The 12,238-nt window shown below is 44.6% G+C and overlaps 1 protein-coding gene across 1 annotated transcript in view; it reads left to right on the top strand.

Moving 5' to 3' along the window:
- The first annotated feature begins 2,474 nt into the window (after positions 1-2,474).
- STT3B (STT3 oligosaccharyltransferase complex catalytic subunit B) overlaps positions 2,475-12,238 on the top strand; it is a 51,054-nt gene continuing 41,290 nt past the window's right edge. The window contains exon 1 of the mRNA XM_058032208.1: positions 2,475-2,722. Coding sequence (XP_057888191.1) covers positions 2,490-2,722 — 233 coding nt within the window. The 5' untranslated portion in view covers positions 2,475-2,489. The remainder of the gene's footprint in view (positions 2,723-12,238) is intronic.

Below are 12,238 nucleotides of genomic sequence, written 5' to 3' on the forward strand. Positions count from 1 at the left end.
AAAACCTACACATGACACACCTGACAATACAGTTCCTCTGCTTCCAAATGCAGTGACCAAGTCACTCCCCTTGGATAATGCAGGCATTGAGGAAAAATTGCTGCATTCTCTAAGGATTGTTGAACAGAGCTTTCCACTTCAATGGAGGGCTGCATCCAGCTCTGGGGTCTCCAGCACAGCAGTGCCATGGACCTGTTGGAATGAGTCCAGAGGAGGCTCACAGAAATAATCAGAGGGCTGGAACACTTCTCCTATGGAGACAGGCTGAGAGAGTTGGGGCTTTTCAGCCTGGAGGAGAGGAGTCTCCAGGGAGATCTCAGAGCACCTTCCTGTACCTGAGGGGCTCCTAGAAGAGATCTGGAGAGGGACTTTTTACAAGGGCAGGTATTGACAGGATAAGGGGGAATTGCTTTAAACTGAGAGGAAGTAGGAAGTAGGCCTACATTGTATGTTAGAAAGAAATTCTTTACTGTGAGGGTGGTGAGCCACTGGAATAGGTTGCCCTGAGAAGCTGAAGGATACCCCATTCCTGGGAGTGTTCAAGGCCAGGTTGGATGAGGCTTTGAGTAACCTGGTTAAGTGGAAGAAGTTCACAGAAGGGAGACTGGAAGTAGATAATCTTTGAGGTGTCTTCCAACCCAAACCATTCTAGGATTCTGTAATAGGAAGGTTTCCACTGCGCATAGAAAGAAACCTACTGTTTTCTTCCTCTGCTGAACAAACAAAGCTAGAGACAACAGCAAGGTCTAATTAGAATTGTATTAGTCAACTAAGACCCAGTATGGTGCCCATCCATACTGCTGAAATTGAACTGCAAGTCTTCAGGACCTTTGAAGAGCCACATTTGTGCATCAAAGGGAATGCCCAGACCTCAGACAACAAACATAAGCTATTTAATTTCAAAACTGAAGCCCTGCATAAAAACCATAAAACATATGTTGTTTGTGTGATCAATGCAAAGAGCCATGTAGTTTTTTATTCTGCCTGTGTTTAATATCACACTTTTTCTAAAAGCAGGCTGTCCCCTGCCATCTCAGAGTAGAAAAAAGGCCAGCATGCCTCAAGCTGATGAGGCATGTGCAACCCTGGAAGCCTTCAGTCTTCTCCACCTTCTCCTTATAGCCACATGTTTTGCAAAATATTTGAGGGAGTTTAAAAGGCTCTCAAATACCATTTCAATGGGAAAACTCCAAAAAGACAACTTTAAAAACCCGAACAATCCCTCCCACCCAAAAAAGCCAAGGTGTCCATTTGCTGGTCACTGCGCCTGGTAGAGTCATCATCCCTGGAATGAAGAGTGTTTAGGAAAGGCTGGATCTGGCTCCATGTGCCATGGCGGAGTTGACATGGTGGTGTTCGGCCATAGGTTGGACTCGATGACCTCCATGGTCTCTTCCAACCTAATGCACTGATGGATTCCGTAAAAGTGCTTCCAGCTGAGGCACGTGGCACACACAGGGCTCTCCCTGACCTTGCCCTAAGCTATTCCTCTCAACTGCATGAGGGCGAAGCTCTCCCACATCCCTCAGCGCCAGCCATCGCAGTTTCCACCGGGACAAATAAACATTCCTAGCAAACGGAGTTACCGGGCTCGCCGCGCCCCCGCAAGGCGGACTACAACTCCCGGCATGCTCCGCTCCGCGCCCCTCCGGAGCACGCCGGGAGCGGCGCCACCCGCCGGCCCACACGCACCGCAGCGCCCGGGCACGGCGCCGGGGGCGCCCACGTGACTCGCACGCCGCGCTCCGACTGGACCAAACGACTGCCAGTCAACTGCCCCAACGGCTGGCGCCGCGAGGGACGTCCCCCTGCGCGCGGAGCCGTGCCGCTCCGATTGGCTACTCGGGGATGACCCGCCCCTTTTAAATACCTGTCGCTCCGTGACAGGCCGTCAGCGGAGTTCCTGTTAGGAGGGCGCTACCCGAGGGGATCGGTCACGCCCCCTCGCCTTCTCCTGGGAGCCCCGCCCTCCCCCGGTAGCTCCTCCCGCTCCGGAGGGGCGGCAATGTCAAACGGCCCGCTCGGGAAGAAGGGAGGGCGGGAGCCGCGATCCGCCCCTGTCCCTCCCGCCCGGGTCCCGTCCGCAGCCCCCTGCCGGCAAAGCTCCCTCCCCACCCCGGCGCTGCCCCTCGGAGCCGCGCGCGCGCCCCGGGCCGTCTCCAGCCCCGCCCCTCCGGCTCCCTGACCCCGCCCCCGTGCCGTCGATGGCCCCGCCCCCCGGGCTGGCGCGCGCCGCGCCGTTCTCCCCCCCGCACCGGGGGACGGTGACGGCGGCCGCGGGAGGAGGAGGCAGCGGCAGAGCCCGAGTGCGCCAGGAGGCGGCGGGGAGACAGCGAGGAGCGCCGAGCAAGAGCGGGCGGGCTCCGCCCCGCCCCTTGCCGAGCCCCCCGCCCCCTGCCCTTCCTCCCTCCTCTCCTCCCCTCCTCCGCCTCCTCCTCCCCGCACGCGCCGGGCGGAGGGAGAGGCTGCGAGGGAGCCCCGGGTACAACATGGCGGAGCACTCGGCCCCCGACCACAAGCACAGACCCGCCGCCAACTCCGCGGCGCCGCTCCACAGCCGCGCCGGGGCGGGCGGCGGCCTGTCGGGGGGCCTGTCGCAGCCGGCGGGCTGGCAGTCCCTGCTCTCTTTCACCATCCTCTTCCTGGCCTGGCTGGCTGGATTCAGCTCCCGGCTCTTCGCCGTCATCCGCTTCGAGAGCATCATCCACGAGTTCGACCCCTGGTCAGTCGCCGCCGCCGCCGGGCGGGACGGGGAGGCGGGAAAGCGCCGCGCCATGAGCCGCGGCGGGGGAGACCCGCGGGTTCCCTGCGCCCTGGCCGCGGGGACGGCGGGAGGGCCCCGCCGCCCGCCCCCTGCTCCGCCACTCCGCGAAGTTGCGCCCCTGGCTGTTCCCCGCAGGGAGCCGGCAGCCGCGGCCGCCCCGGGAGCCGAGCAGGGAGGCAGGCGGAGAGAGAGGGAGGCGGTGCGGACGGGACACGCTGTGGCAGGTCGGAGGGAGCGTGAGGGGTCGCCACCGCGGCGCGGGAGAAGGGAAACGCCGGGAGCGAGCGGCGGTGCCGGCGCTGGGGTGTCCCCTGCGGCGGAGACCTCGGGAACGGGGCGGCGGCAGTCCCCCCGCATCCCTCGGAGTTGCGACAGGACTCTCCGAGGGGCACGGGGAAAGAAAGTTGTGGCGCTGGCAGGGAATCGGGAGCGGGGCCGGAGTCAGGGCTGGTAGCGAAACAGTTGTGCCAGGCGTGACCCGCGCCCCGGTCCGCTCCCCCTGTCGCGGCGCCGGTGCCGTGTGCGCGGTGCGGCTTCCCGGAGTGCTCTGTGCTGGAGTCCTTGTCGGCCGGGGAGGGAGCAGGGCGAGGAATGCACTGCAGGAAGTAATCTTCATAAAAGTGACTTGAGGGATTACGGCGAAATGGGTGACATTGATTTACTGCCAGGTGTTTCGAAGCTGCGTTTCTGAGCCCAAGGACTTTTGCTGTTTCCCACACATCTTGATTTTTCCAAAGATTGCTTTCCCTCCTATAGAAGCCGTCTGTTCTTTTTCCCTCTTGGAGGGGACCGAAACCATTTTATGGATGAGATGAAGAAATGCTGCACTCGTTCCTTGCAGCAAGGCGAAGTGAAAGATGACAAGACTTGTGGGGCAGGGTTGTTGTAATGCAAAAACGTGACAATGAATTTTTATATTGCTGGTTACTTCGTCCTGGGAATCCGTGGGTTTTTTAGAACTTTAAGTAGGGTAAGTGGCAGATGACTTAAGAGTAGTGAATTATCAGATTTTAATTTAAAATTTTATGTCTTGGGTCTCACTGTTAATTGCACAAAGGAAGGAGATGCTTCGTTTTGAAATGCACGCTAGATATTCTGTGTTAAATTTCACCTAAAATTGTTGCTGAAATTGTACTTCTCTGCAAAGCGTGCACTCCACTTTGATACTTTCAAAAGCACAACTTCCTCTTTTCTAGTTGGCTTTTCCCCCCTCACTTCTCTCCCCCCCACCCGCAAATGTAATCCATTCACAAATCGTGGCTCAGAATAGTGGATAGAGAACAAGGAATGGCTTTGTTTTTAAATGCTGTGTGAAGTAATAAACCTTTGTGATGTGAAAGCCAAGTATCTCAAAATATCTTCAAAATGTCAAGTAATTGCCTGTGATTTAAGTGTTTTTCTGTAGACACAAATGAATGGAAGAAGTGCAGACTTCCAACTAATAAAGTTAAGAATGAGGGGAAGCATAGTTTAAACACATCTACAGTGAGACTATGGACCTGAGTTTGTATCCTGTGAAGTAGTTACCTTCTAATCTAAATTTAAGCATAAAGGCTTTCCTTTCTGTTATGGAGGAGACTTTTAGGCATGCAACCTACATTTTTTGTGCCACTTTTATCTGATTTTTATAATCAAGACTCATCCTTGTTGGATAAACGAAAATTTTACAGTGCTGAGTTGCGTAACTTCTTACTAAGCCCTGAAGGACACTAAAATGGTGCTATGGGAGTTAAGTTCATAGTAATGATCTCGCTGTAAAGATAAACTCCTGTTTAAAGCAACGTGTAAATTGATGCAAAGTCATCTTCCTGAGTACACAAACAGAAGGCATTGCTGCCTGTGCTGCTGGATGTACCCTTGTTAATTAGGGAATAGATGAAGTTGACAAAACTCATTGATTTTAATGCAGGTCTGTGAGAAGCAGTTGAAATGTCAAGAATCATGCCAGTGTCGTGTTGCTGCAAGCCAGAAATGGTAGAGGCAAATGCACTTAAGTTAATTAGTAGGAAAGAGACCTAAAATGGTAGAAACTGAGTGAAAACAAAGGACTTTCTCTATTGCAGCAGCAAAATTGTTGGAAAGAATAAAAACTTATGTTGTTCTGTTAAACAGTGTGGAGTAGCTAGATGGGGAATGGTTTTTCACAGTTGCAAGGGTCTTACAAGTCTGAATGTAATATGGGAAAGGAGCTTATGAAAAGACTTGTAGCAGTGCTTTGTTTCTAATGTTTTTAAACCACTTCTTTAGCAGCTTCTCCAGGTAAACTGAATTTTTTTTTTCCAGGACAGTGGCTGTAGACTTTGCTGTGAAACAGTTTGATATTTTTCTCAATTCTTTTGGCTTTTCCTGTCAAGCTTGCGTAGGATATCTTGCAGTGTGTTGTTAAGTCAGTCACCTATTCTCTAGTATTTGTTTTGTGCTCCAGAGAGGAAACTGAGGTATATCTGACAAAATGAGGAGCATTAGACAAATCACTTATTCTTTTGAATTGAAAAATATCATTGCCTCTAAAGTGTAGAAAGCTTTCCCATTTACTTAGGAATCCTATTTTCTGGTATGGACATATGGAACCACCAAGGATAGGAAGACAGGCAGAATTGCCTTGGGTTTTCTACATATTAGTTGAATCAAATTCCACTTTTTTGTTCCTAACATCCCTTTCGACCTGCCTTTCTGACAGTAAAACCTAGGTTTTGATTTGGCATAGAAAGGAGATTTGCTGCTTTTGTAAAATCAGCCACTGAGACTCACTTGTGTTGGCATTTCTTCCAGAAGTGACCCAAATGTAGTACGATAGGCCAAGGCAGTAAAGGGTGGATGGTGTTTGATTTTTGATCTCCATTGAAATACAATGCCAGTGCAAGGTAAAACCAAACTGGTATTTTGAGGTCACCATGCTGTCACTTAAGAACTTGTGACCTGTACATTATGACTCAGTTTACTGGGTTTTTTTTTCACACTGACTACCTATTTTATGCAGTATTTTCACTTTTTGATTTATTTCTCATGTCATGTTTACTCTCCATACTTGACCTGGTCCAGAGACTTTGAGAAATGTGTGTACTTCTTGGCAGCTTCTAGGTCAGGTGAGCTGGTACGTGAAGTCAGGCAGCTCATTAACATGTGCCATTGACAGGCCTCCAGCATTTAATTCCAGGATTTTACTCTAAGGCCAAGAACTTGAAACATGGATAGTGATGGTACATTGGAATGGACAGATTTCATGTCTGGTTTGGCAGCTGGGTGGACCAGGAGCTTAATTTTGGTGCTGTGTACACGCAAGTGCAGAGTGAAAGCTGCACATGAAAGTACAACAGCACATTTAACTCATTTGTCAAGTGAGGGCATTCTTACTGTCAGATGTTGCCTTAAATGCCAACCTGGCTGCAGAACCAAGGCAACCAAAATCATGGAGCCCTTGAACAGAGGCTCCTTTCTATGCACTGGTGTTCTGAAGTACAGCTCCAGCATGTCCATATGCTACTTCTTTTGGCTGCTTGCATCGTATATATATATGTGTGTGTGTATAAAAAATAATTTGTATGTGTGCATATGAATGCATATAAGATAGATAGATATAGCAAAACTGTTGCATTCTGATACTGCTACCAAGTGAAATGATAACAACTTTTGGTACATCAATAGTCTTCAGGGAGCACTGTCAAAATAGTACATTCATTGTGTTTGTGCAGTTCTTACCATTAAGTCACACGTGTGAGAACTGTATCTGACTCATTAATCATATCCCATGACACGAGATCAAACTTCTCTTTCCCCTGAGAATTTTAACATCTTGCTAAAAGCCAGATTAATACCAGTTACCTTAGTGAAAGCTTTCTTCTTAGGCTGGAATACCAAAGCTCTTATGTGTGAGCATGAGACCCTCTCCCTACCAGTTTGCACGTGCAGGATGATGCACCAGAGTAAGCTTTGTCAGTTCCATTTGCCTACCTGCTCCTGCTGGGAATGTTGTCTTCTACATCCCTGCCAGCTCTTGGTAATGAAGAGCACTACCACAATCTCATACACATTTTTGGGCTCTTCCAAACCAGCAGCATTGATTTCTCCAACTACCATCTTTTTACCTGCCATTAGAGGTGGCCGTTGTTTATTGGACCTCGTTCTGAGGTAACATAATTGTCCTGGTAGCAAATATGGCTTATAGATATAATAGCAATTCACTTCCTCATCACTGATGCCATAATCTAGTGTTAGTGGCGTTTGGTGAGTGGGGATGAAGTGATGAAAATAAACCTGAGGTCAATGTCATTGCTTGAGTTTCACAGACAGGCAGGTTTAAAGGAAGTTGAGATTTTTATCTCAGGCACAGTCAAATATACAAGTTTTGCTATGTTCAAATCAATCATGTTTGCCAGATGGATCCTTGAGCTGTTGTAAACTTGTTTCATTAATGAAAACATAATTTAGCATCTATAAATATGACATGAAACCTTCCTTAAAATTCCAAGTGTGACTGAAATGAACAGAAAAAATGATGTATGGAATTGATCAGTCATTGGTAATTGTGGGTTTGTGTTGTAGTTACCTGATTTGATAGTTGACTTCTGGAGTAGTTCTCCTCTGTTGCCCAATGTGCAGTCTGGTTTTCTTCTTCTCGCTTGTTCTAAAGCAGTCATAGTAAATTCAGTGAGGTAAATTGTTGTAATGCTATAGCATTTTAGTTTCCTGAGCTGGTTTGCTACCAGTTTTTATATTACAGTTTAATCTCTTATTTTTGAGGAAGAGTATGAACATCAGGAGGGAACGTAAATAGTGACTGATGTTAGGGGATAAACTGAGATTGAGTGACAGAGGGAAGGCATATACAAATAAAACCAGAGCAGGTTGAGACACTGGAGCAGCAGGTGATGAAAGAAGAAGTGAATAAGAGCATGTTAAGTTGGTGTTCATAAGGAGAAGAGAAAAAATTGCGTAAAGAGGATAGTGTCGATAATACCAATTACCACTGCCCACCCAGGTAGTTCATCTGGCCACTGCTTCCCTGCTAGTGCCTCTTGCTGGGAAAATAGCAGATTGTGCACTAAAAGAATTCTTGAGAGTTGACAGGCACTTTGGTCTCCAAACTGGATCTGTCTTTCTGGAGCCTTTCAACCCAGTACACAGTCCTGTACAAGTAAAGTGCATAAATGTGGATCTGTTTAGGAAACATTTCTCACAGACTTTAGGGTTTTTTCCCAAAACAATTCCTTTTGTTTATAATCTTAGACAACTTCCAGACCTCTAGGAAAGAATTTGATTCCAATTCAGTTTGAATATAATCACTTTGAATTAATTTTGAGATGTTGCAAATTTCATGAGATTCATATTAAGAACTTACTACATGTTCTTCGCTCACAAGTGTTTTGATTCTGTGAAGTGAGAAGTAGTCTATTTCTATTTTATTGAAATATAGTTTTTAATATTATATTTACTGTTAACATTTGAAATGAGTTTTTATACTCTAGTAATACTAATAATTTTAACAGAATTTCAGGTAACTCAAACTCATTTCTGCCATTTTATTATAGTAGGAAAATTATGCTAGCATAGAGTCCAGATCTGATTCATTGGGGACTGTGTGCTCATGAAGGGAAAGGTTAGAGACTTTTATGTGGAAATAGTCTTCCAGGCTTTGCCACTGCACCTCCACCTACCCTTTAATGAGGAGGATGCAAACCAGGCATCTTTTTGACCACTTCTATTGCAGTGTGGCATGGGCTGAGAAACTGTTAGCACAGGTTAGCCTGGCTTTTGGGGTCTCCCCATTATAAGGTATTGTTGACCTACTTGGAGGGAGCTGTTTTGAAAAGTAAATTTTTCTGTAAGGTTGATATGGTGGTAAAGTCAAGACGATGTGCACTTGACTGTACTGCTTTTCTCTAGCGCTTGAGAAATTGCAAAAATAGAAATAGGTAAATATTAGAAATGTAATGGAAGAAGGATAATTTGGTAAAAGAACATTGGACAGAGTTGAAGGCGTAGCAGAAACTGCTTTGTGAGTGGGGAGACCTCAGGCTAGATTTGTTCAGTCAGAGTGATGCAGCTGAAAAGCAATTCACTGTGTGGTCTCATAAAATAGCAGTCATGCAAGAATCAAATCCCTGCTCTGTATCTACTATTGTCTACTACTATCTTTACTTAGCACGTAGGGCTCCTCTCCTCACTTGCACTACTTGTAATTGGGGTGAGCACCTCATCAGATTTCATGTGGGTGCAGTAATGGGCTTATGCATGATAGGTAGGAGGGGCAGTGTTCATAAAACATGTGCAGAGACTCCCTACAGACTTCTGGTGGAAAACATATGAGGTGAGATAGAATGCTTGCAAAGTGTTGACCCGTTTATGGATTTATGGATAGCAGAATGAAACATGAAAAAGAAAACATATCCAAATGTTTTATGTAGGCTGGGTCAACTGAACCATCAAGTTTAGTTTTTAATGCCATGATTTTTTTTTAAGTGGTCTTCAGCGAACACTACAAACACTTGACTAACTATAGCAAATGCTACAATTAAAATCCTTGAATGGACTTTTTTTGGCAGATATCCTATTATTTGAACAGCTTAATATGATCAGTTTTTAAAACAGAAATTTGATTTGATTACGTAGGGTTAGAGTGGTTTATAAAAGTTAGCTTTGCTTCCTATCATAACTCTCTCTAATAGTCTCTAGTCCTGGCAGCCTGTAATCCTAATACTCATGTTTTTGAACCTGCCTCATGTTGATCTGATAGGGGAAGGGGAGAATAAAAATTTTAGCTAGTATAGTTAGCAAGCAAATTCAAAATCCTGTAGGAACTAAGTTTTAATGAATTGAGGGAACACTATGTTTAGGGAGGTGTCTTTGCTGTTCCACAAGAATCTCCTCTAATTTAGTCAGATTATTTTCCATTTCATGTCTAACTGTGCATGTGTTGCAGAGTTTCCTCCTGAATTTTTGAAAATTCCATTCTTGAAATGTAATTTTACTGACATTTAGGGCTACTCCTGAGGGCTTCTTTCTACTTAGGAAAGCTGTTAAAGCTGCTCCTTTTGGGGCCTGTGGAGCCTGCACCCTGTAGCAGGATGTGTGACAATGTTTTTATTATTATTATTAACTCCTTTAGCAAAACTTGGAGCCATCAGTCTCACTAGTTGCTTGGAGAGCAAAGTGAACTTAGGATATGTATTGCTCTGGCCTTTTTATAGTATGTCCAGCACACAGAGTGCATTTCCGGCCACATAGCTGAGCAGAGCTTGTGGTCTTCATCTGAGCTGTGTCTGGGCATCAAACAGAGGTGTTTATAATGTGGATAACTGCTAGGCCTGGGCTGGAGGGGTACCATGAAATTGACCCTAATGCTGCACCACACCTTACATAAGCTGAAGCAGCCTGGGGAATGAATTTAAGGATATAAATACGAATAAAATAGATCAGCTTCTGTATTTCCCAACTTACTGCTGCTTTGCCCGAGTAAAAGCTCCTTTGGCGTTTTAGAGAATTAAATAGTTGCTATACTTCAAAAGTGCTTGCTATTATGTGAGGCAATATTCCTGTGCTTTAGAAAAAGAAATGCTCTGTTTTAAACAAGGAATAACTGAGTATTTGTACATGAGTGCTTTAAGAGCAGGAAATGGTATTTAAAATGTCTCTCTGCTGTGGGGGACCCGAGTCCAGTATCAAATGTTACTTTTTCAGAGCCCATCTAACATAAATAACTGTAAATGATAATATCTTCCAGGTGTTACAATGCTTATCATATAATTTTCTGTGGCAGTCAAGTGATGGGTTATGTTAGTTTGTTAGGTAAAAGAGCATGTTCAAGTTCTCTTCAGCTGATAATCCATGAGGAATTGCAAAACACCTTTTCAAAACTTCCCTTACTTAAACAAACAAATTCCTTGGGAAACGACATTGCAATGGAGGATGTGAGTTTGGCTTGATTATTATTTTTGATGGTTATCTTAGTGGGATACCTATTTTCCTTCAGACTGTGTTACAAAGTATTATTTACATTTGTTTAAAATAGTGGCTCACTGTGTGAATGGGCACTCTATATCCTGTTGGTTTAATATGGATTTTGCAGAAGGGGGAAATAACATGTAATTGTGTAATTTTAAACTGTTCTAGCATACATGTAACTACATTTTTTCAGTTCTTTATTGTTTCAGTCTCTTCAGTCTCTGTATTCTCTTTTTTACAATTACTATGCTATAAATGATAGCCAACTTTTTTAAATTCAAGAAGTGTGATTTTATTTATTTTTATTCCTATCTTCACAATAGATTGATATGTTAAGAAAGTCTAGGCATGGAAAGTACCTCTTAGAGGATGCAGCTGATTGAGAGGAGCACATTTAAAAGAATGTGTGTGCTATAGCCAGAGGATTTGACAATAGAGTGATGCAGAAGCAAAACATAACAAAACAAGCTTTCCTGTCCTGAGCACTTACCTAACTTTACATCTATCTATCTATCTATCTATCTATCTATCTATCTATCTATCTATCTATCTATCTATCTATCTATCTATCTGTTGCATACATTGCATGTGCTAACTCCTTGTCCTAAACTTAGCCCAAATAGCATTTGGAAGTTCGGTTAAATAACTTAGAATTTCATAAATATTTTTGAAACATTTATCTTGGACAAAGGTGATGTCATCTTCATGGTTGAAATATTTGATGATTTGGGTGTTAAAGGTCTTTAAAACGTCTTTAATTCTTTCTCTGGTAATAGATAAAATGCCTTAAAGTTGCAATTCTTCTGATTTAGAAAGTCAGTAAAACAAAATTGGAGCTTTGGCATTTTGTCAGTGGTAACAAGGACAGTAAATGGATGTCTCCTTGACTCACTGTTGTAGAATGAGAGTCGTGAAAGCCAGTGCAGTGTTTGAGTTTTCCAAGAAGCTGGGTAATGCTACTGTGTTTTGACTTTTATCTTACTCAGGTGACTAGAATGATTCATCTATTGTCAGATGTCTGAAGTAACGGTTGAAAAGCTATTGCATGTGTCTCACAATTAATTTTACTCTGTAACAGTTTTAATCTTTCATTCACGAAATAGGAAATGGATCTTGACACTGGAGAGACTACCTTAAAACATTAGCAACAGTATCTTAATTTGTGATGTCTCAGGTCAGCTAGTAATGACAACTGTAATTATTCTCCTATGGCTAAATGGTAGCCAAGGAAAGTTTAGTGTTTTAATTTTGTATTCCAGCTTTACTTCACCAACATTAGCCCCACTCTCCCACAATAAAGCCCAGTTTTTGCTAGGCACAAGCTTGGATGTGTTTTGTTTGAAATGTGTCATGGTTGTAATTGTTCCATCACTTTATTTTCTGGCTTTTGCTTTTGTAAGTCAACTTCAGTGTTCTTTTTTCTTTTTGCTTCCATTGCACTCTGGTTTCAACAAAACATTCTTAGCTATGCACATCATGGTTTTGCTTTGTGAGTGTGTGTTCCACACGGTGCCATCTGCTGTCTTCTTTCAG

The sequence above is a fragment of the Melospiza georgiana genome, chromosome 1 (assembly GCF_028018845.1).
Source record: "Melospiza georgiana isolate bMelGeo1 chromosome 1, bMelGeo1.pri, whole genome shotgun sequence".
In the NCBI taxonomy this organism is placed as follows: Eukaryota; Metazoa; Chordata; class Aves; order Passeriformes; family Passerellidae; genus Melospiza; species Melospiza georgiana.